At 42.5% G+C, this 27,851-nt stretch overlaps 1 protein-coding gene across 1 annotated transcript in view; it reads left to right on the plus strand.

Moving 5' to 3' along the window:
* Positions 1-27,851, plus strand: part of LOC119174058 (putative acyl-CoA synthetase YngI) — a 584,783-nt gene that overhangs the window by 134,289 nt on the left and 422,643 nt on the right. The window contains exon 7 of the mRNA XM_037424838.2: positions 21,599-21,649. Coding sequence (XP_037280735.2) covers positions 21,599-21,649 — 51 coding nt within the window. The remainder of the gene's footprint in view (positions 1-21,598; positions 21,650-27,851) is intronic.

Consider the following 27,851-nt stretch of genomic DNA (forward strand, 5'->3'; position numbering starts at 1 on the left):
TCAGGACCAACAGACAAACAGAAGAACGGACGGACACGAAAAGCAATTCTGTCACATTCTATATTATTAAAGCGAAATCCTTTTTGCAAATATTGAGCAAGTATTAGAGTGGTTGCGCGTGTCATTGAAGGGAAGAATGAATGCAACATGGAAAGCCACACAAACTTTAGTTGTGTTGCAACTGTGCAAGACTAAAAAAGTCTACAGGGAACGCGTTTGCCGGCTCGTCTGTCTACCTATCGAAATAACGTTCCACAGCGACGGATGTGGAATTGCTGGAACGCGAAAATCTGTCAGCAAAAGTAGACGCGAACGCGAGCGTCTGTAGGTGGTTTAGAGGCCTGGCGTTTTCGGCGAAGAATGCGGCGACGGCTTCGGTAACAGATAAAGCGCAGATAGTGAATGCATGCAGGACCACAAGTTCGACTAGTCATATCATTCGATTGGTCAACTGCGCTTCGACTACGGGGATAAACAAGCATACTCAAGTTTACAAGCTTTCGCTCGCATAGCCCGGCGTAGCCGAACGAAGCCTGATTCGTTTTTATACTGTGCACGTTGTCGTGTTTACTTTGCTCAAACTGCTTTACGTCGCATAGCTAAGTCAGTAATTTCACGAAATATGCGGCGATGTACTCAAACTACACGCAATACAATGGATACTCGCCTCACAAACACGGGGAGACGTATTCGGCTCGAGGCAATCTCGCTTCACTTGTGTATTCCTGCGTTCTCATTGGCTAGAGCAAGTCATCAAGCAGAAAAGTCTTGTGGTGATCTTGAATTGCAACACGTAGCACTCTGGCATTTACACTTCAAAGTTCTTGTAGGTGCACTTAGTGCGAGGATGATGCCGTAGGGGATGCTATGTCTACAATGTAGTCAAACGCAGGTCATACCGCAGCTTGCACACCCGCGCCAACATGCAGCTGGTGCTGTGCGGTGGAGAAGGAACGCCTGGCCGCGAGAACCAACATGGCGCTTGTTGCCATGGAAACCAAGACTGGCAACACTGTGTTTTAGCGGGCGCGGGCAAGTTATGGGTCAAGGCTGTATCACTTAAAACGTGGAAACGCGTGCAAATGAGGGCTCCTAAGTGCCTCGATGCACTCGTTCACCTTCACTGATCGATCAAGGCAGTCTTACGCAGTGCCTCCAGAATACCATTCGCCAAATCTCTCGCGAAGACCATCAAATTAGCGTTTAGTTGACTATCTACATACGCAATACCATTGTATTTAGACGACATTTGCAGTGAAACATGCAGATACGGGGCCAATTTTTTTCCTGAATCTGTTTCCCCTTTCTTTTCCGCCGTTCTGGGTGCCGGTACCACACTGTTTTCACCATCGGCTGCTCCTTTGCTCCTTTCACCCATCTTCACTAGTGTCTCTTCGGCTGACCTAAGCTTTTTTTTCGTAGAATTCGTTTTTTCTTGATCTGTCGCCTACGCAGTCTACAGATCGGCGATTTTCATCGTCAGATCACTATGGGCAACCATGATTTTCTCCATCTTTTTCTCGGCCTCACATTATCTACAATTGGCGTCAGCTTCATTGTCGTTCACATGAGCTCTACCCCCTATGTTATACCCACTTTTCATCCTGAACATTTACAGTGTTTTCACCATGTTTTTTAACAGCCATTTTGACATGAATTCACCAGTGTCCACGAGTAGCAGAATTGTTCCGCTCAATAATTACAGGACGCGGCGTAGGGCGAACGCTGCCATAAGTAAAAAAAAGTCTAGGTTCTATTTCAAAAATTTTGCGTAGTCGGTGTGCGTTCACTCCCACCCAGTGGGGACAGAGCTCTAATGTTCCGTCTGCAAATTACAGTACATTGGACAAACCGAAGCGCCCTTCAGATATCGCTTTAACAACCACAAATGTCATGCTGCCACCATTCCTAACCTTCCGCTATCAAAACACTCATATGATAGTATTACAGCTACAATTCTTCAATCGGGTTTCCGTTCCCACCACGAGAGAGAACTTCGAGAATCGTATTTAATCTATAAGTTTAAAGCCGTCACTTGAGGTATGAATGAAAGCGCTGGCAAACTTTCATTTTTACCCATTTAGCTTCCTAAACACCCTTGACTACCACCGCTATTATTGCCGCTATGCTTTCACGCAGATAGATTAGTTCCCTGTTTCAGCTTTGTTGTCGGATCATGACAAGATGTTATACCCGCGTTTATGTTTATCGATAACTTGCTCGCAGTTGTACCTATGACGTGTATTGATGTTTGTGCCAGTGATACACACGTTATGTGGCTTCATAATTTTTTACTCATTGTTAATGATTTTTTATTCGTTTCGTCTTCGCCCGCTTGTAATCTCATTTTTTTCTTGTCTTATCACGCGCAGTGTTTCCCACGTGCTTTTAACAACCGCTTGTCAGCCAATAACAGCGCTATGATACGTTACTGGCCTTTTTATATTGCGTTACCGTCGCATGTTCACATCACTCCGACGAAGGCCGGTCCCGCGGCCGAAACGTCAGTCCTTTACAAAACAATTTTTCCTACGTGCTTGATTTTTTTTTAACTTTTACTTCCTGGTCCTATGTTAGCACTTCATTGTTTTCATTTACTATGGATCCCGGTAACAGCACGAGGAAAAATATCAACTGGAGGTATTCGTCAACCCCAATTTATACGACGGTATTGGGCGACTCCCAAGTCAAGTACCTTTTCCATCACTTCGACCCTAACCGCACCGCTACTCCAGCTTTTGTGTGGCAGTCTGGAGCCTGCATAACTGACGCGCGTGTGCTCTTAGACTTTGTCCCATCGTCAACTACGACCCTCATCCTCAATGTGGGTACCAACGACTTGACCTCTTCTACCGGACGTGTAACCTTCGAAAACTACCGTGACCTGCTTCACATCATAGCCAAGGAACGACCAGGTATCACTCGTGTGTACGCCAGCCTGGTCTTGCCGAGAGCTATGAATCGTCATTATGGCCAGCGAAATGATGGACTTGTTTGTCACTGCAATCGCGAGGCCTGCACTTTCAATAGCCTACTGCAAAACTTCTGCCGGCGTTCCAGTCACGTGTACTTCATTGGCCATGGATTTGAATGGTTGCCTTCCGCTCGCGTTCTCGCTGCTGATGGCATCCATCCCAGATTCGAGGGCGTCGCGTTAATGGCTGCGCATCTCCAGAGAATGTGTTTTGGCAGTACAAATGCGTTTTCCTCTTTTTGGAAAGACACGGCTTCTTGCCTGCCGATAGAGCCAATGCGCTCTCGGCGGTCAGCAAGCCAGCCGCTCAATGGCTCAAACTTTCTTAGTCTCAGTGAATTCCCTGCCCTAACTGCAACCGCATCACAACTTTCTCCTCCAGCGCATCTTGCGCCAGGAACTCAACTGTCATCGAACCAACCGACCCACCACCTAAGCCTCCCTGCTCCCGTGCAAGGTACAACGGACTTGAACCCTTCAGTGCAACAACTGGCTTCCGCTACCGTGTCCCCAACCAGCCCGCCAACCAATCAACCAGGCCCTCTACCCGATCAGCGTCCACTAGAACCAGACTACGACCTAGACCGCCCCAACCAGCAACGCAAAGCACTACGCGGACCAGTCCCCGAAAGACTCGGAGACCGAAATACAAAGCGACAAACTGACTAGGTGAGCCTTGTGCCAGAAAAGCGAATACCTCCCTTGCTTCCTTAAAGTTGAGAAAAACCGTGGAAAAGCGCATCCGAAACGTACTGCAAGTTTCAACCCTCAGTGCATATTTATCGGCTCGTGTTGCACCCAGGGGACTTTGTATTTCTATAAAAGCAGCCACAAGTCTTATGTCCGCTAAAAATATCGCTCAATGGCATAAAATCCTTACAAAAGCCTCTTTGGATTTTACCCGCACTGTTCAAAACCATTACCAGCATGCTGTAAAAGACTCTCTAAACACGGAACGACAACTGTACGCGAGTGCTGACCTCAGTATGCATGAAATTGCTGAATTGTAAAGGTATAAAGTGAACAAGCTAAGTGAGATTTACGACAAGAAATGTAAAAAGTTGCTCCGTGACGGCGTGGACCGCTCGTTGTTCCCAAAACAGGCAATAACCGCGGTCCCGACAAACTCGTTTCCTGAGCTGGATAATAGCACGCCGCAGTCCACCAACGTAGTGAACCTTTCGCCTGTAACTCTAAATAGGGACGAACTCCGCATCTTGTCACGGGGCCTCACCTTTTGTCCTGCAACTGGTGGATATGACGATTTTCAATTGGCTAAGGATTTAGAGAATTTTTCACGTAACATGCGCCTACGAGAATATTTCCATGACCATCCGTCCACTAGCGACAGGCAGCCAGTTGTGTTTAACAACAACCGTTGGACCCCTCCGGCCCAACGTGACAAATATCTAGATATGTATATTGAAGCCGTCCAACGCGACGTGCTTAAAGCCTACGAAAAGCAAAAGCCGTTTAAACCAAACATTTCATTTGAGGAAAGGAAAGCTATTTCATCACTGGCTAAACGCAGTGATATCGTGATAAAGCCAGCCGACAAAGGTGGTGCCGTTGTTATATTGAATAAAATGGATTATATAAGCGAAGCGTATAGACAGCTTAACATTCCGTTTTTTTATAAGCACCTAGAATATGATCCTACTGAAGAGTTTAAAGCAGCTGTCCAAGATACCGTCAACGATCTCGTAAAAGCTAATCAATTAGGTGACAAGGCAGCACGCTCCCTCGTCCCGCTCAGTCCCGTCCCTGGCAGGTTCTACTTGCTGCCCAAAATACGTAAAGAAAATTGTCCTAGACGCCCCATTGTTTCGGGCATTGGCACTGTTACGGAGCGACTTTCCCGCTACGTTGACGTAATAATCAGTAGCCTTCCATGTAAATTCTCGTCCTATCTCAAAGACACAAATCAATTTTTGTTGGACATTGATGAACTCGTGATACCAGATAATTCCGTGCTCGTGACATTAGATGTGGTTTCACTGTATACCAATATACCCCATAGCGATGGCATCCAGGCAGCAATTCAAGCGTACGAAGAATTATCTGATGAAAAGCCCATTGGTGATGATACATTAGCTACCTTACTGAAATTAATCTTACAGCTTAATAATTTTGAATTTGATGGTTCGCACTACCTTCAAGTAAGTGGAACATCAATGGGCACTCGCATTGGACCTAATTGCGCTAGCCTTTTCATGCCTGTTCTGGAAAATGATTTTATGAGAAGCCGCACGTTAAAGCCTCTTTATTATAAGCGATTTATAGATGACATTTTTTATATTTGGCCCCATAGTGAAAATGAACTTTTATCTTTCATAGCTGATTTCAACACTGTTCACCAATCTATTTTGTTTTCGCATGAATACTCTCGTTCTACCGTTAACTTTCTGGACGTCACATTTTGCATCTCTGACAACAAACTAACCACTAGGCTTTACAGGAAACCTACAGACAGGCACCGTTATCTTCACTTCAAAAGTTCACATGTTAAACATTGGAAAACCAGTATACCGTACAGTCAGGCGCTCCGCTTTAAGAGAATTTGCTCTGAGCAGTCAGACTTTTATGCAAACTGCGTAGAACTCCGCGAATCTTTGATCCAGCAGGAATACCCACCCCGCATTGTTGAGGATGCCGTCAAAAGAGCCGATGCGCTAAATGGCACGGATTTGTTCAGCGCTAAAAAGCAACCATCCTTTCAGGCACAAAGTAATTTAGTTCTAACACACTCAGCATCGGTGCCAAACGTTTCCTCAATTCTCAAAAAACATTTCAACATACTAGAGCAGAGTGCTCATCTTAAAGTAATCTTTCCATTGCCACCTCGGGTAGTCTTCAGACGGTCTCGCAATCTGCATGACATGCTGACTTCATCTAAAACAAGGGTTCCCGATAATGTTGGTTGTCGACCTTGCAAAAAACCACGATGCAAGGTTAGCGCGCATATGACGACGTCACACATTGCTAAAAGCACTGCTTCTGATTTCTCCTATAAAATTAAAGTGAATTTTACGTGTTTCACTTACATGTGCATCTATTTGCTCGAATGTTCCGTCTGCTAATTACGATACATTGGACAAACCGAAACGCCCTTCAGATATCGCTTTAACAACCACAAATGTCATGCTGCCACCATTCCTAACCTTCCGCTATCAAAACACGTGTACATTCCGGGCCACTCATTTGATAGTATTACAGCTACAACGCTTCAATCGGGTTTCCGCTCCCACCACGAAAGAGAGCTTCGAGAATCGTATTTAATCTATAAGTTTAAAGCCGACACTTGTGGTATGAATGAAAGCGCTGGCAAACTTTCATTTTTACCCATTTAGCTTCCTAAACACCCTTGACTACCACCGCTATTATTGCCGCTATGCTTTCACGCAGATAGATTAGTTCCCTGTTTCAGCTTTGTTGTCGGATCATGACAAGATGTTATACCCGCGTTCATGTTTATCGATAACTTGCTCGCAGTTGTACCTATGACGTGTATTGATGTTTGTGCCAGTGATACACACGTTATGTGGCTTCATAATTTTTTACTCATTGTTAATGACTTTTTATTTGTTTTGGTCTTCGCACGCTTGTAATCTCATTTTTTTTCTTGTCTTATCACGCGCAGTGTTTCCCACGTGCTTTTAACAACCGCTTGTCAGCCATTAACAGCGCTATGATACGTTACTGGCCTTTTTATATTGCGTTACCGTGGCATGTTCACATCACTCCGACGAAGGCCGGTCCCGCGGCCGGAACGTCAGTCCTTTACAAAACGATTTTTCCTACGTGCTTGATTTTTTAACTATATATATATATATATATATATATATATATATATATATATATATATATATATATATATATATATATATATATATATATATATATATATATATATATATATATGTCTCCTAAGCAGTTTGCCGAGCCCAGTGCGCTGCCAGGCGACGATGTGAGAATATGTGAAACACCAGGGCTCACCACAGAGTCTGCTATGTCAACACCTTAACGCTGCCCTCGGTTTTCTGGCTCGGTTTTCTGGTAAACGGTGTTTCCCGTAATTGTACTGAGATATTTACAGTAATGTTTACTTTCCACTGAATGAAATTCTTGACAGGATTCACCACGATATGGCTCTGGTTAGGATATTTTAAGAGTGCTCCTAAATTAATAAGAAGGATGACTTACGAAACATTTTTTTTTCACTTTGGGGTGCGCTTTGTTAGGTTAGAGGAGTCATTTCAAAACCACAAATCAGTTTTTTTTCTGGAAGGGTGCATCATAGGTTGATATTTTGCAGCATTGAAAGAAAATAGTGTGGATATGCACGCCACTGCTTTTGCCCGTTATCGCGCTGCAGCGTTCCGAGTCATGCTTTATGCGATACAACCGGCACGGGGTCCGCAGCAAAACGAGGAGCCGCGGCTTTTTGCATTAGCTCCACAGTTCTTCATAATTGACGATCACCATACACGGTGAAAACAACATCGTTGCTGATAACCAATAGGCTGACGTTGCGCACTGGTTCTCCAACTCAAAGCAAGTTTAAGAGCGCTGGACTACAATGAGTGTTTCACGTGCTAGAACCTATAAGACCGTGCAAGTAAAACATTACACGAACGTGGATGACACTTCAATTCTCGACATGCTGGGGTATTCATTTGGTCATCTAGAGCACGCAGCCGAGCGCCATACAGTTGAAGATTTGTGGCAACGTTTTAAAGATATTATTTAATATTGCATCTACAAATTCGTTCCTATAGTAGAGTAAAACAGACTAAAAAGCGTAATACGTGGATAACACGAGATAATATTCTCAAAAAGTGAAAGTTAAAAAGGCTTCAGAGGAAAAAAAACGATGGCTCCGAGGATATAGCACGTGTACGAAAAGAATTGAAGAAGAACTTGTTGGAATCTGAGCGCGCTTTTTTTTTTGATCAAAAGTTGAGTTCACTTATCAAACATTAACCTCGAAAGTTCTGGCTTTATATGTCCGATCGGCGCGATGAAATTGACCAGATAAAAAGGGGAAATGAAATCGTGACGAAGAATGTTGATATTGCAGGTAGGTCTTAACATTATTTTCAGTCAGTTTTTACAAGGCACAGATGTGACACTGAAACAGAGGATGTAATATGCCACTTATCTGAGCCGATGCGTAAGATTACTATCAGTCGAGAAGGAGTATTGAATAGTCTATTGTCTCTTGATTCCAAAAATGCATGCGGGCCTGATGAAATACCCACCCCTTTTTTGCAGCGTTATGCGGAGTTGATATCTTACTACTTGAAAGTTATTTTTCAAAAGTCTATATGTACTAGTTCAGTGCCATCGGACTGGCGCACAGCTGTAGTTGTCTCTGTGTTTAAGAGTGGTGATCGGTTATCCGCCAATAATTACCGTCCCGTATCGCTCACATCTATCTGCTGCAATATATTGGAACATGTCATTGTCAAGCAAGTCATCTCATTCTTGGAAAATAAAAATTACTTTTATCCTTATCAGCATGGCTTTAGAAGTAAAGTTTCGACTACAACACAACTTATCGAAACTATTCATGACTTTGCGACAGCTTTAGATATGAATGAACAAATTGATGTCATCTGCATAGATTTTGCTGAGGCCTTCGATAAGGTTCCTCACGACAGATTACTGTATAAGCTTCATTGCGCTGGACTAAGTCATCTTTTACCTAATTGGACTAAAGCCTACCTAAATGACAGGAACCAATTCGTGAAAATTGATAACTCTATGTCTAGCTCACTAGAAGTGTTTTCTCAGGTTCCACAAGGCTTGGTTCTTGGGGCCTTATTGTTTCTGATATATGTCAGTGATATCGCAGATATAGCAAAACCCCATGTTAAGCTCAAACTGTTTGCTGATGATTGTTTATTTACGCGCGAGTGACTGGTAGGAAGGACCAATTGAACATCGTCGATTGTCTAAAGGAATTACACTCATGGTTTGAAGCTTCAAAAAGGAAATCAATTATTCGAAATCTACCGTCACCCACATTTCTAGGAAAAAAAAACTATAATTCCATTTAAATACTGTATCGGGAATCATACCTTGTTGACAGTTAATGCGTTTAAGTACCTAGGTTTCACAATAACGCATAACCTAAAGTGGCACATACATATTGATAATGTTTGCTCTAGGGCCTCACAAAAATTGTACATATTAAGAAAAAAACAGCAGGGAGCTAATATGGACGTAAACCTTCTTGCTTTTAAAACTTTCTTACGACCGATTCTGGAATATGCCAGTATTGTCTGGAGTCCCCATCAAAAAGTCCTTGTAAATAAACTTTAATGCATACAACTGCTTGCAGCTCGCTTTATATGCACGATATATAAGCATAACGACTCAGTCACAGAAATGTTACAACTATGTAATCTGGAGACGCAAAAATAGATTGAAGTTTCTTTTTCAATTATTAGAAGGCGAGTTTAAAATTAACAGAAATTACTACATAGAACAACATTTGAAACGAAGCGAGAGGGCAAACCATACACGCGTACTGCAACCTTATTTTGCACGAACGAAGGCATACCGTAATACTTTCTTCCCCGATGTCATTGAAGATTGGAATGGGTTACCGAGTAACATAGTCAATGCGGGTGATGTTACTGAATTTGTGCATAAACTTGATTTACATTTGTGTGATTTATTGTAAATATTATTACGATTATTATTCATTGCATTGCGAATTAGGGTGTGTGTTTTTCATTTTTCGTTTGGAATGCAGAGCTTTCACGGATTTGTTTATATGTATACCTGGTTTATCATTAGGAGATGTATAGTTACATCCCCAATTTTTTTGTACAGTGTGTCGTACCTTTCTAGTAATGACCCTCAATAGAGGGTTGACAGTATTTCTAAATAAATAAATAAATAAATAAATAAATAAATAAGGTCTGAGTGCACTCACGTGATATTGTCACGGGGTCATAAGGTCAATGAGGGTAGCAGACAGTAGGTCGAAGATGAAACTGTTTCTTCGGCGAAAATGTGACCTTTCAACAATTTTTGAAGTACAACGATACACACTGGCACGGATAGTGGTGAACTGTGCGTCGGCCATCGATCACGACAAAAGGTATGGCACCGGAATTTATACAGGTGCTATCGAATGTTCTAGCGTTATTTCTAGTGGCCCCATAGGTTCCAGAATAATCTGTAATGTTCGCGAAGTGGGCATATCTTAGAGAAATGATTTACTACAGTGCCGAAGCTTCTCGAACACTGCCGGCGCGGTTTGCGCTGCGAATTACGTACAGTAACGTGGCAATATAAATATTTCAGAAAGCAGTGTGGCATTGCCCCCCTCTGAAAACGGGGGGAAATGTCCCAACGCTTTAACAAAATATGAAAGTACAATAGTAACGCAAGAAAGTGAAAATGATAAATTACAATAGAGCAATAACAACAACAAAATACACTCTTTGTGTTCGTTCACACGCGTCACACGGCTTGATGCGCATGACATGGACGACTTTAGGTCTCGATCGTGGTGCCGTCGGTGACAACGACACAGTCAAGTGGGCCGAGATGTCAAACTACCCTGTATGGCCCGAAGTACAGTTGAATATGTTTTTCATTAAGTCCATGTCAGCGCATCAGCGTCTATACCGAAACACGTTAACCCCGCTGGTATTCGATGGGGTGTACTCGAAGATTTTAACGGTGGCTGTTGGTTGTCTGTTGGTTCTTAATGCGGAGGCAAACAAGATGTCGGGCTTCTTCAACGCGCTGAAGGTACTTCCTCAAATCGAGTTTTTTTTTTCGTCGGTGACGTTGAGTTACATGGCGTTGAGCGTCGTGGCTAGGGTGTTTTCGTGGACCAACCTGTACGGCGTCATCTGCGTCGTTTCGTGTACCGCGGTGGTGTTTGCGAAGGTCAAGTACAAAATAACGTCTTCCCATGTTCGACGTCGACGTACATGGCCAGAAAGTAGGTGATGGTCTTGTTTGGGCACTCTGTAAGGCTATTTATTTGTGGGTGGTACGCTGTCGTACAGCGGTGGCTTGTTTTGCTGTATACCAAAATCACCTTGGAGGTCTGCAATAAATGGCCTACGTCTATCAGAGGTCAGAACCTTCGGGGCGCAGTGGCGCAGGACGCGATGTTTTCGGCGACGAAGTTAGCTTAGATGCACTTCCTTTGGGCAGGGCTTTAGCCTCGGCGTAGAGGGTAAGCTAGTCGACAGGTATACGATGATCCATTTGTTAGCGACAGGCGACGTCTGAAACAGCCCGAGTGAGTTCATACCAATTTGCTGGAATGGTCAGCGAGGTGGTTCGATAAACTGCAGAAGTCCTGCAGTCCTTGTCGGCGGTGTCATGCGTCACTGTCAGTTTCAGCATGTCCTCACGTAATGAGTGACGTCAGCGGTAAGGCGTGGCCAGTAGCACCTATTTTGTATCCTCGCGACTGTGCGAAAAACAGCGAGGTTTCCTGCAGTGGGATCACCGACATTGTCTTCGAAGAAGTTAGCCAGTCACTTGGAACCTCTGAAGAACCACAGCCTCAACCAGAAGCTATGAGCTAGGCCAATGCAGTGCATTGCAAAGGTCTTTCACGGCCCCGTCAGGACAGTGCCCCACCGGAGGTCCTCCACCAAATACTGCCGTCACACTCCCCCCCCCCCCCCCACCTTGACGCCATACCGCCCACCTGCCAGCCACAAATACGCTTCTAGGAAAGCTGACGTCTGGCACGCCCCTGACCACCGCCCACAGTGCTGGAGTGGCGGGCTTCGAGAATTTCGACCACCTGGGGTTCTTTAACGCGCACCCAAATCTGAGCACACGGGCCTACAGCATTTCCGCCTCCATCGGAAATGCAGCTGCCGCAGCCGGGATTTGATCCCGCGACCAGCGGGCCAGCTGCCGAGTACCTTAGCCACTAGATCACCACGGCGGGACCATTATAATTTTTTTCGTATCGTCCACTTTTTTCGAAAGCTAGAAAACGTTCACCCTGCAGAAAGTACGTCGATAACAAGTGAATCGTTCAGTTGTTTTGAAATTTGCTGTAAAATTTAATGAAGCGCGCGTGGAGCTGAAATGAATAATAAAAATTCTGCATAGTTGCTCTTACCTAATTACCAATTAATCGCAAGATGAAGTTACTATAACGAGTATAGGAGGCGGTAAACCCGATTTTCTTTCTGTTTTCTTCCAGTCATGGTGAAACGCTTTCTTTCATATACTTGGTTCTGCTTGTGTCAAACACCCTGCACACTTATTATCTGTGATTGTCTAATACGGAACTACCTTGCTGTTTGATTCAAGTATATCGTTTTCCTTTTTTACGTTATCGCATTTTTTAGAGTTACAAGTAAGCGCGTCAGCAGAACTGGATGTTGCAATGATGTGAATAGCAATCCTGTTGTGCAATAACCTTTTTTCCCTCTTACAATAAATCTGGGCAGTTTGGTGGCAAAAGTTCGTTCTCTCGGAGTGTAAAAGGCAAATTATTGTACGTTTGCGGTTAAGTTGCTAATGAACTCTTGACTCAGGTCGATATGCAAAATAGAAAAATCCCGTTATTTTTATGTCCTCATCATATTGTTAGTGCTGAATTGGTCATGGTGTTCTCATAATGCTTCACGATAAAACATTCACAGAATATCCATGGAGTGAATGATGATAATTAATAATGGAATAATTGGAAGCGCAAACCAACGAGACACAAGATAAGAGACAAACAAGCGCAGATTTGATCCGCGAACTGCGCTTGTTTGTCTCTTCTCCTGTGTCCCGTTGGTTCGCGCTTCCAATTATTCCATTATGAATTTGTACCAACTAGCCAGCCTGTCAACCCTACTGGAAATACGATAAGTGGGGCGAAGCGTCCGTCCCTGCTTCTATCCGTTCATGTGTCCGTCCGTGCTAGCGTTCGCCTGTGCATCCTTCCATCCATCCATTTGTCCGTTCACTCGTCTGCCTGTTTCTCTGTCAGTCCATCCGTCCGTCTCTATGCCTGTCAGTCGGTCTATCTGTCTGTCCGTCCGTCCATGTGTTTGTAGCTTACACTAGCACCATAATTGATTGATTGATTTGTGGGGTGTAACGTCCCAAAAGCACCATAAGATTATGAGAGACTACTGAAACGTTCCGTATGCGAGTCCAATAATTCCATACGTTTCCATAAAAAATACATATGTTTCCCATATATTTTCCGTACATTTCCGTAAGATTCTTACGAAACATACAGAATTATTGGACATTATTGGAAATTTTTGGAGCCCTCCACTGTATAGTGGAGGGCTCCATAAATTTCGACTACCTGGGGTTCTTAACGTGCACCCAAATCTGAGTACATGGGCCTACAACATTTCCGCCTCCATCAGAAATGCAGCCGCCACAGCCGGGATTTGATCCCGCGAACTGCGGGTCAGCAGCCGAGTGTCTTAACCACTACACCACCATGGTGGGGCTCACACTAGCACCACCTGATGAGTGAGTCATACAAATACGTGGTTAAGAACCGGTCACAGATATGCATGGACAGACCCCTGGCTTAAAGCATTTCACCCTTCTTATCGCAACTAGCGTTGTTGCTGCTGTACTTCTGTCAAGTGATGCTGTATTACGAATACCGGAATATGCTTATGGATAAGGCAAGGCTGTGTCCTGGTGTTTGTGCCATTATGCGAAGGCTTTTAATTAAAGCTCTTCCAATTAGACGGCAACCCGCTAGCTGGTCGCCAAGCAGAGCAGCGACAACCATCAGTTACAAAAGCGTGAAATAAAAAAACAATGATAGCTAGCGCACCTTATAAAAAGCGTTAGAAGAAAAAAAAACCCTCTAAAACTAGTTTTGGTATCTGACTACATACATTGAGTAGAAAAGACAAAACTTTCAGGATTGAGACAGATATTTCATCCAACGCACACAATACTGGTCGTAATTGAGAGATATTCAGGAAATACGTTCGGGAGATATGCATTCACTGCTTTCTTTTATACTTCTATGGGTTGGACAGGGCGGTTGATCATGAACTAGTGAGCACTGCCACGAAGAAAGTGTGCAGGTTTGTTGATAAATTTTTAGGTATAACGAAGTGTGATCGGCAAGGTTTTGTGTCGCAGGCCACTAATTTGCTCTCGATCTTTTAAAATGCCTTGATCCGCTTTTATTGACGAAAGAAATGCCAGAAAGCTCATCCATCTAGCTTCTTGATCTTATATTCACCTTAGTGAGTAACATACCTGCTGAATGCATGAGCCACGCGCTGTTAAACAGCTGTTGCCATACACGTCTGCTAATACGTACTAGTAAAAAAAATTATTGTTAGTACGTGTTTCACTAATGCAAATAACCGTTCCTGTGTTCGTTTAATGAAAGCCAGCTTCCACAATCAGGTCACTAGGCTTAATTCAGCTGGATATCGTGAGTCACTCTTGGTTTTCGTGGCCGAAAGTATCCGTAGCAAATGCAGGTTCAAAGATGGCGAAAGAATTGGTGCAGCAGGGCGATGTAAGAGCAACAAAAAAGAAGAAAAACATCAGTTGTCCCTTACATGCACAAGGTCACCCACCGCCTGAAAAAAGGGAAGAAAAGCAGGGGAGTGTGCATAGTTTCCTTTGCACCACACAAGTTATGACAGCTCGCTAGGCAGGCATGTGCCGCTAGGCAGAAGAAACAGCTGTGCAAAACAAAGCACAGAATACGTTTTGCCAATTGCATTGGCAACGTTGCTTACAGGATCCCACTTTCGTGCGGTGCCAGTTATATTGGACAAACTGGAAGGTGCCTTAACAACAGATTGCGTGAGCATGCGTGTGACGTGCGCAGCGGCTACAATGCTTTTCTGGCCCAACATGTCACTAGATGTGGCTGTTAAGTTCAGTTTGACAACACAGTCGTAGTTTTTTAAATACAAGGAACAGCGCACAAGAATTATGATTGAAGTTTCAAACGTAGCACGTGAATACTTGACTTGCATGTGCGAACCGTCCGAAGCCCTGTCTGATAAAAAGCTAGCGTTTTTGGACAGTCTGCATGCTATAGGAGTTAAGTATGCGCTGTAAGGCAAAGTACGAGTTGGTAAAGTGGGCAGATAGATACATATATATTTTATCGGTTTCCTTATTTCGGTTTGTGATTCGGTTCTATCATATATGCTTACTGAATGTTTTATCTGTCAGTATATATTTCACAGCTCTCCGATTAATTGGCAGTAAATGCTTGTCCCTGTCTATCCTGTCCGCGTCTACGTATCGCCCTCTTATTTAAAAAATCTTGAAAGGAGATATGTTGCCAGGTCGCACGCGTTGAAAGGCGGCTGCATAGTTGCTTTATTTTGCCAAAAAAAAAAGAAAACAGTGTCCAAACACCATTGAAAGTGTGCCACAATGCATGACGTGACGGCCGAATGGTGTCAACGTATCGTTCCATTGCTTCACGAAGGACGTAGATGATGCGCGAAAGAGGACGGCGCATGTCAGGAACGTATACACATGGAAAACAAGGTGAAGGACACTATGTTCTCATCGATTCGCCCGCGACGACTTGGTGCTCCTCAGAGAGTACATCATTATTTAGCTTGTGTGCAGTCTTATCAATATTCGAGTTTGGCTAGGGGTGGAGTTTAGTTTCGTTAAAGTAAACAAGCGCGTTAGAAAAATTGTTGCGTTATGTGCGTGATTGTATTTTTTCGCACATGCTTGTTTTCTGTGCAAGTAGTAGTGATACCAATTCTTTGAAATGAAATGCTGTTATCTTTCGCCCCGAACATTTTTTATTTTGCCCGTATGTATATACACGCAAACGAACGCGCGCGCGATGGTCGCGCGTGCATGCGTGTGTATGTATTTTCGTGGGTATATACTTATATCGTGTCTGTGCATTCGTATCGTGAATGCATACATGTGCTTTCAATATTAACTACTGCCAAAACGAACAAGCGAGCGTTTAGAAGCACTATACTTTAACTATTAGAAACCTAATAACATGCATCTGCGATCAAAACGAAAGGAGCGCTCATTTTACTATCAAAACTACAATTTGCCTTATCTCAAGATACACTGGCCTAAGCAGAGCTCCGTTGTGTAATCAAATTAACAGCATGCGTATAGAGCTTTTCACAAGATGACAGAACTTATGATGAGACACATGCGATTGGCAGGACATGTCGTAGGGTGGTTACCTCAAAAACTTTTAGGACGTTGGCCATAGCAGTGTAGCAACGCAGTCCAAAAGAACTAGCATCTTTTATACAGGCTGCCGATAAACACGCGCACTTGCTTTCCTCAACAACAGGGTGGTTAAATAGGCTCTTCAACTTTAACCAATTTGATGCAGTTCACCAAAGAGGCTGAATTTTTGCGCGCACAGCGCAACTATTTTCCCTATTGCGCCAGTGAAATAGTTTATGTCGAAGAGAATGAGTCGATTTACGGCCAACATCCTTTCGCATTCAACGAAGCAACACAAATATGCATGACCATAACGTAAATGCGCATGACTGAAATATGATTATGCAGTATTTTTAATAAAATTCCAGGTGTTCGCAATGTCACAGGTGTTCGCAATGACCTTAATTCGTGCACGTATTCAAGGGTTTTGTCGCGTAGGCTGCTCAAAAGGAGAAGTGATAAGCTCTCTTCAATTCGTGTTATGCTTGTTCTGTGATCGTAGTTTTGTTATATGAATCTAGCAGCTCTATTTTAAATGGACCACGCTTTGTTACTTAGATAAGTGTAATGAGGTGCGCCAACCGAAGAAGAGAATTTGAGCTGAGGGCAAAATGATGCTTTGTAAGCGACAGCACATAGACGTGGGTGTCTTGCGTTGATTGCGGCGAAAGTAGCCCAAGGATCGTGAGGCGTTTTTGCTGATGTTTGTGATGAGGGCAGTCTAGGAAAAGTTAGGTGTTGACGTTAGATGCCTAAATATTGAAAGAAATTAACGCTAGATACGTGATTGTCATTACTAAATTATGAAAAGTCTGACTTAGATGTTTGAGAGAGAAGGACAATAAGTTCACTCAGATTGAAGAAAATAAGCCTACAATGACACCAATTGCTTATAAGGTCAAGGTCGTTTTGAAATAATACGTAATCACTGATACTAGGCATTTCTCGGTAAATTTTATAGTGGTCAGCGAAAATCGCTCCTTCGCGGATTTTCCCTGGTATGTCGGTAATATATATGAGAAAAAGTAGAGGACCAACAACACTGTCCCGCAGCACATCTGAAGAAACGGATGAAAGGGGAGAGGAAAAATTATTAACAATTGTGGATTGCTGTTGGTTATTGGGAACTTAGTTCCATACCCTTGACAGAATTAAAGAATTCAGACACAAGGAATATAGTTCAAAGATTGGTTGACAGAGAGCAATGATGAGGTCGAAGGCTTTGAAAAATACCGGTGACAGACAGTCAATTTGTAGGTTGATATATGAGTTAAGACGCAACTCAGTGGGGAGTTAAAAATCTGTGTTTCGTAAAATAGCGCCCCTCCAAATCCACGTTGTTTCACAAGGAAAAAGTTATTTTCCGCGTAGGGATTGTCGATAAGGGAGGCGATTATATGCTCGAGCATGTTACAGCATTTCTATGTAATAGAAATCGGCCTGTAAATCTTAGAGGTGGTTTCAGGCGATGATACAGCCACTCCGAAGCTTCATGATGAATACAGGAAGCTACCAGCTCCGCTAAAACAAAAATGTTACGTGAAAATGACACGAAGCATAGCTGTTCACTATCTGGACTTACGCTGATGCGTATAACATCGACAAAGATTGTAGACAGCCCACACAGCGAATAGACAGCAGTCATCTTAGTAGTCTTCTTTGCGCAGAGTGCCTCATCATATATAACTGTCAGCTACGTGGCCAAATTATCCTTCATTTATCTATGAAGCTTATCTTTATCGGAAGAAAAAGGCGCAAAAAACGAGTAACCAGACAAAGCAGGAAACTTACAGAGCACTCAATATGTCTTTCGTTGTCTGGTTTTATGTTTCTCGCACTGTTTTCTTCCAATATGTCACAGCAACATCCCCAAGCACTCATTTGAGCTTATCTATGTAAATGAATTGTTTCAATTATTTAGCAATACTTATAGTATCATTGTATTGTAAGGCACCAAAATTATCATAAATAATTTTTCTCTCTTATACACTATTTGTTAGCATTGCCTTCCCTCCTTTTTGTTTTCTTTTTAAAATGCTTTTTTTGTTTAACAAGTTCTACTGCCACACGTTTTTGGCTGATCTCCGTTGTAGCTTGTGCACTTCTTTCAAGAGTGATCATACTCAGCATCCTCCTCCGAAATTCACATTACCGCAACCAGTAAACAGTGCGTATAAATAGCTTGCCATTGTGACGCGTGGAATCGTGGCTCCGTTGCCGGACGTAGCGCAGCTTAGCGAGGGATCACTGGTTAAAATCCACGTTCGGGCGTATTAGATTTACTATTCTGATTCAATTTAGTTGGGTCTTCCCTATGTAGGTACGTGTATGTGTACGCGCATAATGACACGGAGCAAACTCGGTGATATTTGCTATCGCAATAACTTAAAAAAGAAAGAGGATGAGCGCGGGCGATCCATTTTGATTCTGTTTTCGAAACGGGGCTTTGTAACAATAGGCATGGAAATTTAAGTAGTCAGGCATCACTGAAAACTTGAGAATGTTTAAAGCCTCAGAACAGCACGTCATAAACAATACCAAAGTTGAAGTTTGGGAAAGCTCAAATTTAGCTCACACGAATGACTTTTGTGTGCAACGTGGTGGCAATAAAAACATTTTAAAAGACCAGCAACGTCTCAGTTTATTGTGAGCTTCACAGCTTCCGGAGGAATACTTGAGTACATAAACGAGTTGATAAACTTAATGAGTCTTATTCACTCCATAAATGTTCATAATATTTAAAAGTTCCTATTGATTTGCCTAATTGGATCGAAGCCTTTCAAACATGAGTACACAGAAGAAATTCGCCTTTTTTAGTTCAGACCGCGTACTTCTAGCTGTTGTATGCAATTAACTTTCTAACAACAACGATGATGGCGTAAAAAGCTCGAGCTTTTTTTCCCTTAAGCTCGCCGTAACAACATTACAAAATGATGCTCAAGGATGCTGTAGTCCTGTGAGATGCTGTAGTCCTGTGAGCTTCACTTACGTAAACGCCATTTCACCGTGTAAAATTTCTGCGACACTCAGTTCATGTGAATGTGCTCTCGCTATAAAAAAACTGTTGACAGTCAGTGCTAGATCTATGCATACATGACTACGTTTCATTTGCGCTGTGTAATCGATTGACGTGAAAGGATCGCAGAATTAAGATAAGGGACATCAACATTTTGTACGTATTTAAGTTTAGACGACACAAAGAACTTCAATTCGAAAAAGTGTTGAGAAAGATGGTTGCTTTGATTATAGAAGTTTTCAATAGCTGTATTTTGGGTGGTTTTACGAGGATTCGTAATATCTTGAACTTGTAACTTAAGGAGTCCCTTCGATAGTTGGCAAATATTTAGCACAACAATTTCGGAGCATGAAATAAGCCTTTAATTTGTTAAGTAAGACATATTTACAAAATGCGGGGGAATGTACTTGTAGTGTTATAGATATACCCAATCAAGTGTCCTACATAAGGGCTTTTTGTGGGCTACTTGGTACATGGTCAGATGTACTAGTGAGGCTGAAGAGCGCAAGAAAACTAGAAGAAGAAGCGTTTCAAACACACTGCTCTAGCCTAGGTGGTTTTTGTGTCTTCTTTTTGGTTCCTTCATTTTTTTGTGCTGTATATACTCAGTTTACATCAAGGTACCCTGAAGTGTGATTCTTTCACAGTGAAAAATTTTTTGAAGTAATTTCAGTAAAAAAATGTTACATGTGTTTATTATGCGTAAAGGGGTCCCAAAGTTGAACACTGTAGTGCGACCTCCTCTTCAAGGCATATAATGGTTAAATATAGTGTTTGTAGCTACATAAGCACTAATCGTAGGTATGAATTAAACACTACACGTTTGCTGCAGAACTGCAATTAGGTACACAAAATGAAAATAAATATACACATAAAACAAAATAATTAATGTGAAATGCTAACCAGTAGAACTGGAAAAAATACAAAATGCCATACTACAAAAATGAAGAAAATGAAACAAAATTAAGCTATAAAGGGGCAGTATCACTAAGCAGTTTTAATGTGGGATTTTAGTTCTCCGCTAAAGCGGTGCGAGTGTCTTGCATTTTTATAGAAGCCGGTAGTGTATTCTATGGTGATGTTGATGAGAATTTCGCAGCATGTTTACAATAATTAGTACCTACTTCAGTCAAGAAACATTATTGTTACGCGGAAATCCAGTACTACCTTGGGCAATGAAAGCAGTAGATAAAAAGCAAATTGGAGGTAGTACCTTGGCTATGTTTTCATAGAGACGTTTAGTCGACAGTTTAGTCGCAACATTTTAGTCGCAATTCAGTCGCACGACATTCAGTTGCAATCGGGAAGCTTCGAGGTGGTTAGAATGTTTCTTATTGGAGCCTAAAGTCCGTAAGCCACAATATTATCATTAGAGACCACGCAGTAGAAGGCTGCAGAAATTTGGAACACCTGGGCTCCTTTGTGTGCACCTAAATCCAGGTTCAAGAGCCTTAAACATTTCCTCCTCCATCAGAAATGCGGCCGTCACGTCCGGCATTCAATACCGCCACCTGTCAGTCAGCAGCCGAGTGCCTTAGCCACAAGACCTCAAGGGCCGGTGATGTTATCATGAAGTAGGCATTTACTGCTAGAAGAATGGAAAATGTTCGTAATAAATTCATAAATTGCTGCTGTAATACTTGAACAGAAACCAACTGAAAGGTATAGGTGTTACCCAAGCACATTATGTCATAACTATTTTGAGAATGAGCCAATGAGTAATACAGTGACCACAGTGTGGCACGTATGAAGTAGGGACAAGTTTTAATGAGAGCGCACATACCCTATGTAGTTTTCTTATTGATGTGAGAAATGTGATTTATGTATTTAAAGTTAAAGTCAAGAGAAATATGAAGAAAAAGTGAGCATCAACTGAGAGAAATGTAGACCGACCGAAACTATAAAGGAGGCAAGGATTCTGAATATTTTCATGCGATGAACGTAAAACAAATTTTGTCCGTTGTGTCAAGAGTTAGCCAGTTAGAATAAGACCAACTTGATACATTTTTGATGTCGGAACTTGGCTTGTCTATGAAAAGTGAAATGATTTTGTCTCACGTAGATATGGTAGCGCCATCACCTTACAGAATGGAATTACTAGAGAAGAGGCATGAAGATCAATTATATAAATAAAAAGAAGTGATCCAAAATCAATCCTTGCCTATTACCAATATTAGCAGTTATATTTTCAGGATATACATTAGAAGTAAACAGAACTTGAACGCGGTTATGTAAATAGACTATTAGTAGCGCTAAGGCCGGTCCACACAGACGGCTTCAAGATTAGTAAAGAGAGTACTCTGACTTAAGCTGTTGAATGCTTTATCCATGAATGCTGATCCTGCAAATAAACCTTCGTCAATGATTTTCAAGTTGATTTGTTGGATGAATGAGTGTCAGATCAGTAGAGGAATTATTGTGAAAGCGGAAACTTGTTGTTTCAGGTACCCTTCCCTCAAGTACATTATCTCATTGGACAACACCGCGGAAAGCAGGTGAGAAGTTTCTGACAGAAATGCATGCTGAAGTCGAATTGTAAAAACAAAAACAGCATATCTACGAAGGGAATGATGGTGAGTGGGCGTTGTGCTGTTACCGCTTGCTCGTTTTTGGCGTGTGACGTCACATCCAATAGGTGGGGAACACACGCGTTAGTCAGGCTACCTTCACCCCGTGATATTCCCCGGATCGTATGTTACCGACGCCGTAGGCCACCAAAACCACCCGCAACACAATAGGGGATGGCGTTCCTACTACGTCAGTGACCTGCACCTGAGGTTGATGTGCACAGGCCAGGGTTCTAAGTGCCACAATGATGGTAACAGAGGATATTAGCAAGAACGTACATCAAGAAAGCTGGGTAAGCAGAAAGAAATGTACACGTCTCGGCTATTATACGTGATAACAAAGAAACCTTTATCCGCACGATGGACACGACGGGGACGTGCACTCTCTGCGTGTTCTGATAAATTTTGTGCCTCTCCTTGCTAAATTTGATTCGGGCGTAGACGTGTGAGTCTACCTTCTACATTTCCAGGATTAGTCAGTCACCTGGGTAATGCAGAAAAAGTGCTACAAGGGGCAGGTGGCAAAAAAGGTCAATGTTGTAGGCAATGTTCTCGCTGAAATTGCGTGGAAGAGAAAGACTGTTCGTCAAACGTGCTACGACGTTGGCCCTCTTCACGATGCATTCAAGAGCTGGTAGCTTTAAAGGCTTCGGATGTTTTTAAGTTTGTCGACTCGCATAGTGCAGACAAGCAATGCTAAAAAAAACATTTCTTCCGCACATGGGGTATCGTCTAGGCCTTATCCCAGGAGCATATACTATTGGACTACAACCAGGCGTGAATCCGGATGTCATAACCGTTACTTGACGACAGCCAATTCTGCTCCCGGGAAAGTTACAACACGAAATTCAGAGACTCGTGGGCACGGGATCAATTAGAAAGTGGACGGCCCTATTGACTGGGTTTCAGGAATAGTCGTAGTAACGAAACAGTCGGGAGAACTGAGACTGTGAGTTGGCCTCAGAACATTAGATATAAGGGCGTTATCCGTGAGCGTTCACGCTACGTACAGTTGATCAAGCATTAGGCTCTCTGGCCGGTTCGAAATAGGTTTCCATCAAGTCTCACAATTATGGACTGTGAAGAAGTAACTGCGGTCTTGACACCAGTCAGGGGGAGGCTGTTTTACGGGACTACCATTCCAAATTATGTCCGCCCCGGAGTATTTCCAGAAAAGGATGTCTGAATGCGTGTGTGGCCTCGCATGCGTTTTCAACGTCATGAATGGTATTTTAGTGTTTTGGGATACGAAAGACCAGTATGACGAACGTTGAGCAGGCGTGATATCAAGCCTAGCTAGGACCAACGTGACAGTGAACAGGAATAGGTGCCAGTTTGATCTTAATGAAGACAACTTTACGGACCATATTCTGAATAAGAAGAGAATGGAGCTTGATCCAGCGAGGGTTATTGCAATCAATAATCTAAACATGCCGAAATTGTCACCGAACGGAGTAGCTTGCTCGGCATGACCTATCACCTAGGTCGCTTTTCGCCTGACCTGCTCTAAAATACTATTCTAGTGCATGCTCTACTGGACGAAGATAATGGGTCTCGGGGTGGGGCCAAATCAAAGCGCTGAATCAAATGAATAAGACGAAATGACTGATTTATTTTGCGCAGTGTATAGCCAAGTATGGTTCAACACTTCCTACCGTCCTTTCAGTGATCGCATCCTCTTTCGGACTTGGAGCTGTCCTTTATCAAACGTAAACCGATGGACACTGTTAGCTTCGAGAAGGTACACTGATATCGCAGCATTCTTCGCAATGTGACGTCAATACAAGGACTCGCCGGCTCGACCACCATATTTGGCCCTTTTCGGCGCCCATTTTGTGTGCGCTCTTTAGTGATACGGTGGTAATTATTCCTGGGTTTCGCGATTCAAATCTTTGAAGTTACAAGGTGGAAGCTCTCATACCTAGTGAGAGTTATTTATGCCGAAGAAAATTTTGATAATATAGCTTTGAATAGGCGAAATTCCACCCAAATGGGAAATTTATTTCACTGTGAAAATCATGACGCAGGACAGCAAAATATGAGTTTGTTTTCTCTGTATACTTCAAGAAATCTGATCTATGACAATGTGCTCAGTGATTTAAGTAAAACAGAAGTAGGCAAAAACTGTCGAATTTAAAAATGTGTGCCAAAGTATTAAGAATGAAATTAGGACATTTTAAGTTCATTAACTGTGTTGTAGTTTACCATGAATATTACGACTTTCTTTACCGAAAAATCTAGTTACTTAAGCAACTGGCACTTTCTCCAATAGGATACTTCACATAAATCTGTCTGTCATAAAGAATTACTTAACGTACTGAGAAAATGACCCAAAGGAACGTGATGGCACCCAAAACAATTTCGAAAAAGCTGTGATCTCCATTTAGTCGCATCATACGCATGAATTTGTTAACAGTTACCATGGAGTCGTGAACCCTAATTTACGTCAAATGCTGGTCCGGGGTATTACTACTGACAATATCTGTGGTTTAACGTTCCAAAACCAAGATATGACTATGAGAAACACCACCATAGTGGAGAGCTCCGTAAATTTCTACCACTTCGGGAACTTTAACGTGCGCCTAAATCTAAGTTCATGGGCCTCAAACTGTTCGCTCTTCATCGGAATTGCAGACATTACTGTCATGCCACGAAGGGTAATGTTAAATTTAGGTGTGAACATTGCAGATATCAACTTTCGGAAAACAGATACGGAGGTCAAAATGCGCTTCTTCAATGACGCCAACAGCTAGCGATATAGCCCGCATAATATTTAAACATCCTTTGCCTTTCTGAGACGACGACTGGCCTCACAAGTCATGTCCTCCTACAGGCTCATGCTCAAGGACGATAACCTCAAAGTAAAAACTGTGTAGGAGGTGCCTATATAAAGTGAGACTTAAGAGCGTATTCGTACGGCAGCTACGGTGCCGCACGATGACACAATCTTATAGCAACAAAAGTTTTCACGTTTGGCCTCAAGCACACCTAACCATCATGATTTGGGTGAAATGACTCACCAAAAAAATTGGGATAAAACATGACAATAAAGAACTTCAGCACTCAGCAAATATGCGCGACGAAAACTTGCACAAAACGATAGTTATAGACCAAAACGACGACATAGAGACAAGAAGGACACGAAGGGCACGAACGCTCGCGTTATTCTTGTCCTTCTTGTCTCTGTGTCGTCGTTTTGGTCTCGCGCTATAACTATCGTCATGCCATACCAACTAGCCCAAGCTGCCACACTTCTAACTTACATAAAAGCTGCGGTGGTTTTCTAGGGGGAGCGCAGCTGAGATGTTTTGTGAGAATCGATACTCCAAGTGCAAGGTGCTTGGCACATCGGCGAAAACGATACCTGTATATCCGCGGATGTGTTCAATGCAGGTAACCGTGCAGGTCAAACCTTCAGATGTGTTAAATTATCGGTGAACAACCTAACCTGATGGTGCAAAGATGGTGCTTTGCGGGTGCAAATCACAAAATGCTTATGCGGTAATAGTTTTGCTCTATACCCGCAGAAATGTATTCTTGCTTCGAGCCCCGTCGGAGGCCGAGGCCGGGATTGAAATCCATCCCGAGCAGCGAGACACAAACCTGATTCCAATTTTCGTACGAACGTGCGCGGACACCAATAACAAAAGGAAAGAATTGTTAACACATAATTGGGTGATTCCACGTAATATCGAACAAAACATGGCTGGTCAATCTCGTAATCTTTTCAAAATTTTATATTTTTCAAAATTTATGTTTATATTTTTATTTTATATTTTTATATATTATATATTATAATTATAATTTATAATTTTATATTTTTTCAAAATTTTATATATTTAGTTGCCTCATTCATGGAAAGAAGAGGTGTAGAATCGGTTTTCCTGGTTTTTTTTCAAAGCACATTAATTCAATAAGGATGAAGAGGTGGAGCGCCACGCTTACCTGCGTCGCTGTTTTTTCTAATTTGGAAATAAATTACACAAATTATAATCAAGGTACAAACCTGCAATTTTTTGAAATAAATATAGACCTACTAGCCCTTACGATCAATTAAATTACGAGTGTTTGCTTAGTGTGTGTTTTTAAACGAAAATTCTGAAATTGGACCTCGAGAACATTTTTTTTTCTTAGTTTGGAGGCCTTTATTACAAAAAGTGCGTATGACAGGGCGGTCCGAATTCCGCAATATTTTCTCAGCGTGCCTATTTATAGCAATGCCAAAGCTTATAATAATACCTCTTTTTAATCAAAACATATATTCTCTCTAACTGTACATAAAGAGCCTGCAAAGAAAACTGCTGACAACAATTAAAAACACATTTTTAATATTTCTTATACTTTTCTTACTTATTCTCTTACACATCAGCTTTCATAATCAATAAAACAATTTGCATTATATGATTTCACTTGCACTTAGGTCCCGTCAAAAAAGCGCTTGCGCAAGGATAGGCAGCGGTAGATTGAGCTTTCAGCCCGTTATTACCAGTACGGAATGCAGGCGCATACCTCAATTTTTCAGAAGGCAAGCAGCACTCAAATAGCTGTCAACTGCTCTGAGGACGCCAATTCCGAGATGATTAGGGGACGGGAGCGGCCATGAGTGCGGGATTACCGAGCAAGCAAGTGCACACAATGCATTTTCTGGTGTGAAGAGTGCCCGTCGCCTTCGTGCCTTTGTGCAAGACTAAGCACATGTGGGTCTGAATATTGAACGATATTTGTAATCGCGTACGACTTTTCAAATTGGCGTGACAATATTTTGAGCAATTAGTTCGTTCCCTTGCAAATTAGCAGTGATTAATACGGTAGTGTATGATTAGAAATTTATGTTCCACGCGTAGGGTTAAATGAAGCACTGCGGCATGAAGCTGTGGTGCAGAGGCCATTAGTTCTGCGAAACGTTTGTGTCATTGAAATAAGCTTCTTTTGCTTCGAATGACAGGGTGCACAAAAATTTTGCTAGCAGCTATACTTTGCCGCCGTAATACGTAAAGCAGCAGAGCAATGCGCGAGCCCTATCGGAGGCATATGAAGTGTGAGCAGCGCACTGTGCGCACGGCCAGTACAAGTCGTCTGCTGCCGCCATATGAGATGGGGGGCACGCCCAGTTGTCTATAGTTCGGCATTTTTCTTTTTTTGTTTGGCTCCTGGAGTACGAGCTTTATGGTTTTCACTGAGATCAAACACAGTGCCGTTTTTCTAGCTAAAGCCGCTGTTACCCGCGTGTTGTAAGCGAGCGCTCGCAGCATCCCCACAAGAGTTTTCAAGTGCTTTCCGCTGAGGAAATGCAGTCAAACTGAATATGGTCAGGGAATGTGGGAGCTGAATGTGGTCTGGGAACTTGAGCTACAGAAAGCGAACCTGTGACTTCGGCCGATTGCCCCTGATTACGCATCAAGAACGTGCGTTAGAATCCTACCATGCCCAAGTCATATCTGTCACTTAGGACGCTTTTGTTTAAATATACAAGTTCGAAATACATAAAGCGTAAACAATGTCTGCTACGTGTTTAATGTTAATAGCGCATAGCTGATATGCAAAAAAAGGGCGGGTAAAATGGTAATTCTTCAATTACCATGCGTGGAAATTACCCCCGACTCTATCGCAGCCTATCCGTGTGAGGACAGGAAAACGAGCCCTCTTTGCTCCCGAACACGCCGGACTGTGCGCGCTTGCTCGCTCGTTAATCCCACACTCATGACCACTCCCGTTGCCTAATCATTCCGAAATTGGCGTCCTCAGTGCAGTCGAGACCTGTTTCAGTGCTGCCAGCCTTTTCAGAAACTGAAGTATAGGCGTGCTTTTCACACTAAGAGGACAGGAAAACCCATCTACCGTTGCATATATCCTTGTGCAAGACCATTTTCTGATGGGCCGTAACTACAAAAGTAACTATATAATACAGGATGTTTTGTTGACTGTGAATGGTAACGTGCAGTACATTAAGTAGGAAAAGTATAAAAATATCAAAAATATTTTTCTTTTGTCGTAAGAAGTGTCTACTGCATCGTCCTAAAGTTAGCGCGCTCATATATATTGATTGAATATGTTAACAGTATAAGCCTTGGCATATTTATAAATAAGCATGCTGAGAAAGCATTGTGGGATTTTGGCCGCGCTGTCATAG

This window comes from Rhipicephalus microplus, chromosome 5 (assembly GCF_043290135.1).
Source record: "Rhipicephalus microplus isolate Deutch F79 chromosome 5, USDA_Rmic, whole genome shotgun sequence".
Taxonomy (NCBI): domain Eukaryota; kingdom Metazoa; phylum Arthropoda; class Arachnida; order Ixodida; family Ixodidae; genus Rhipicephalus; species Rhipicephalus microplus.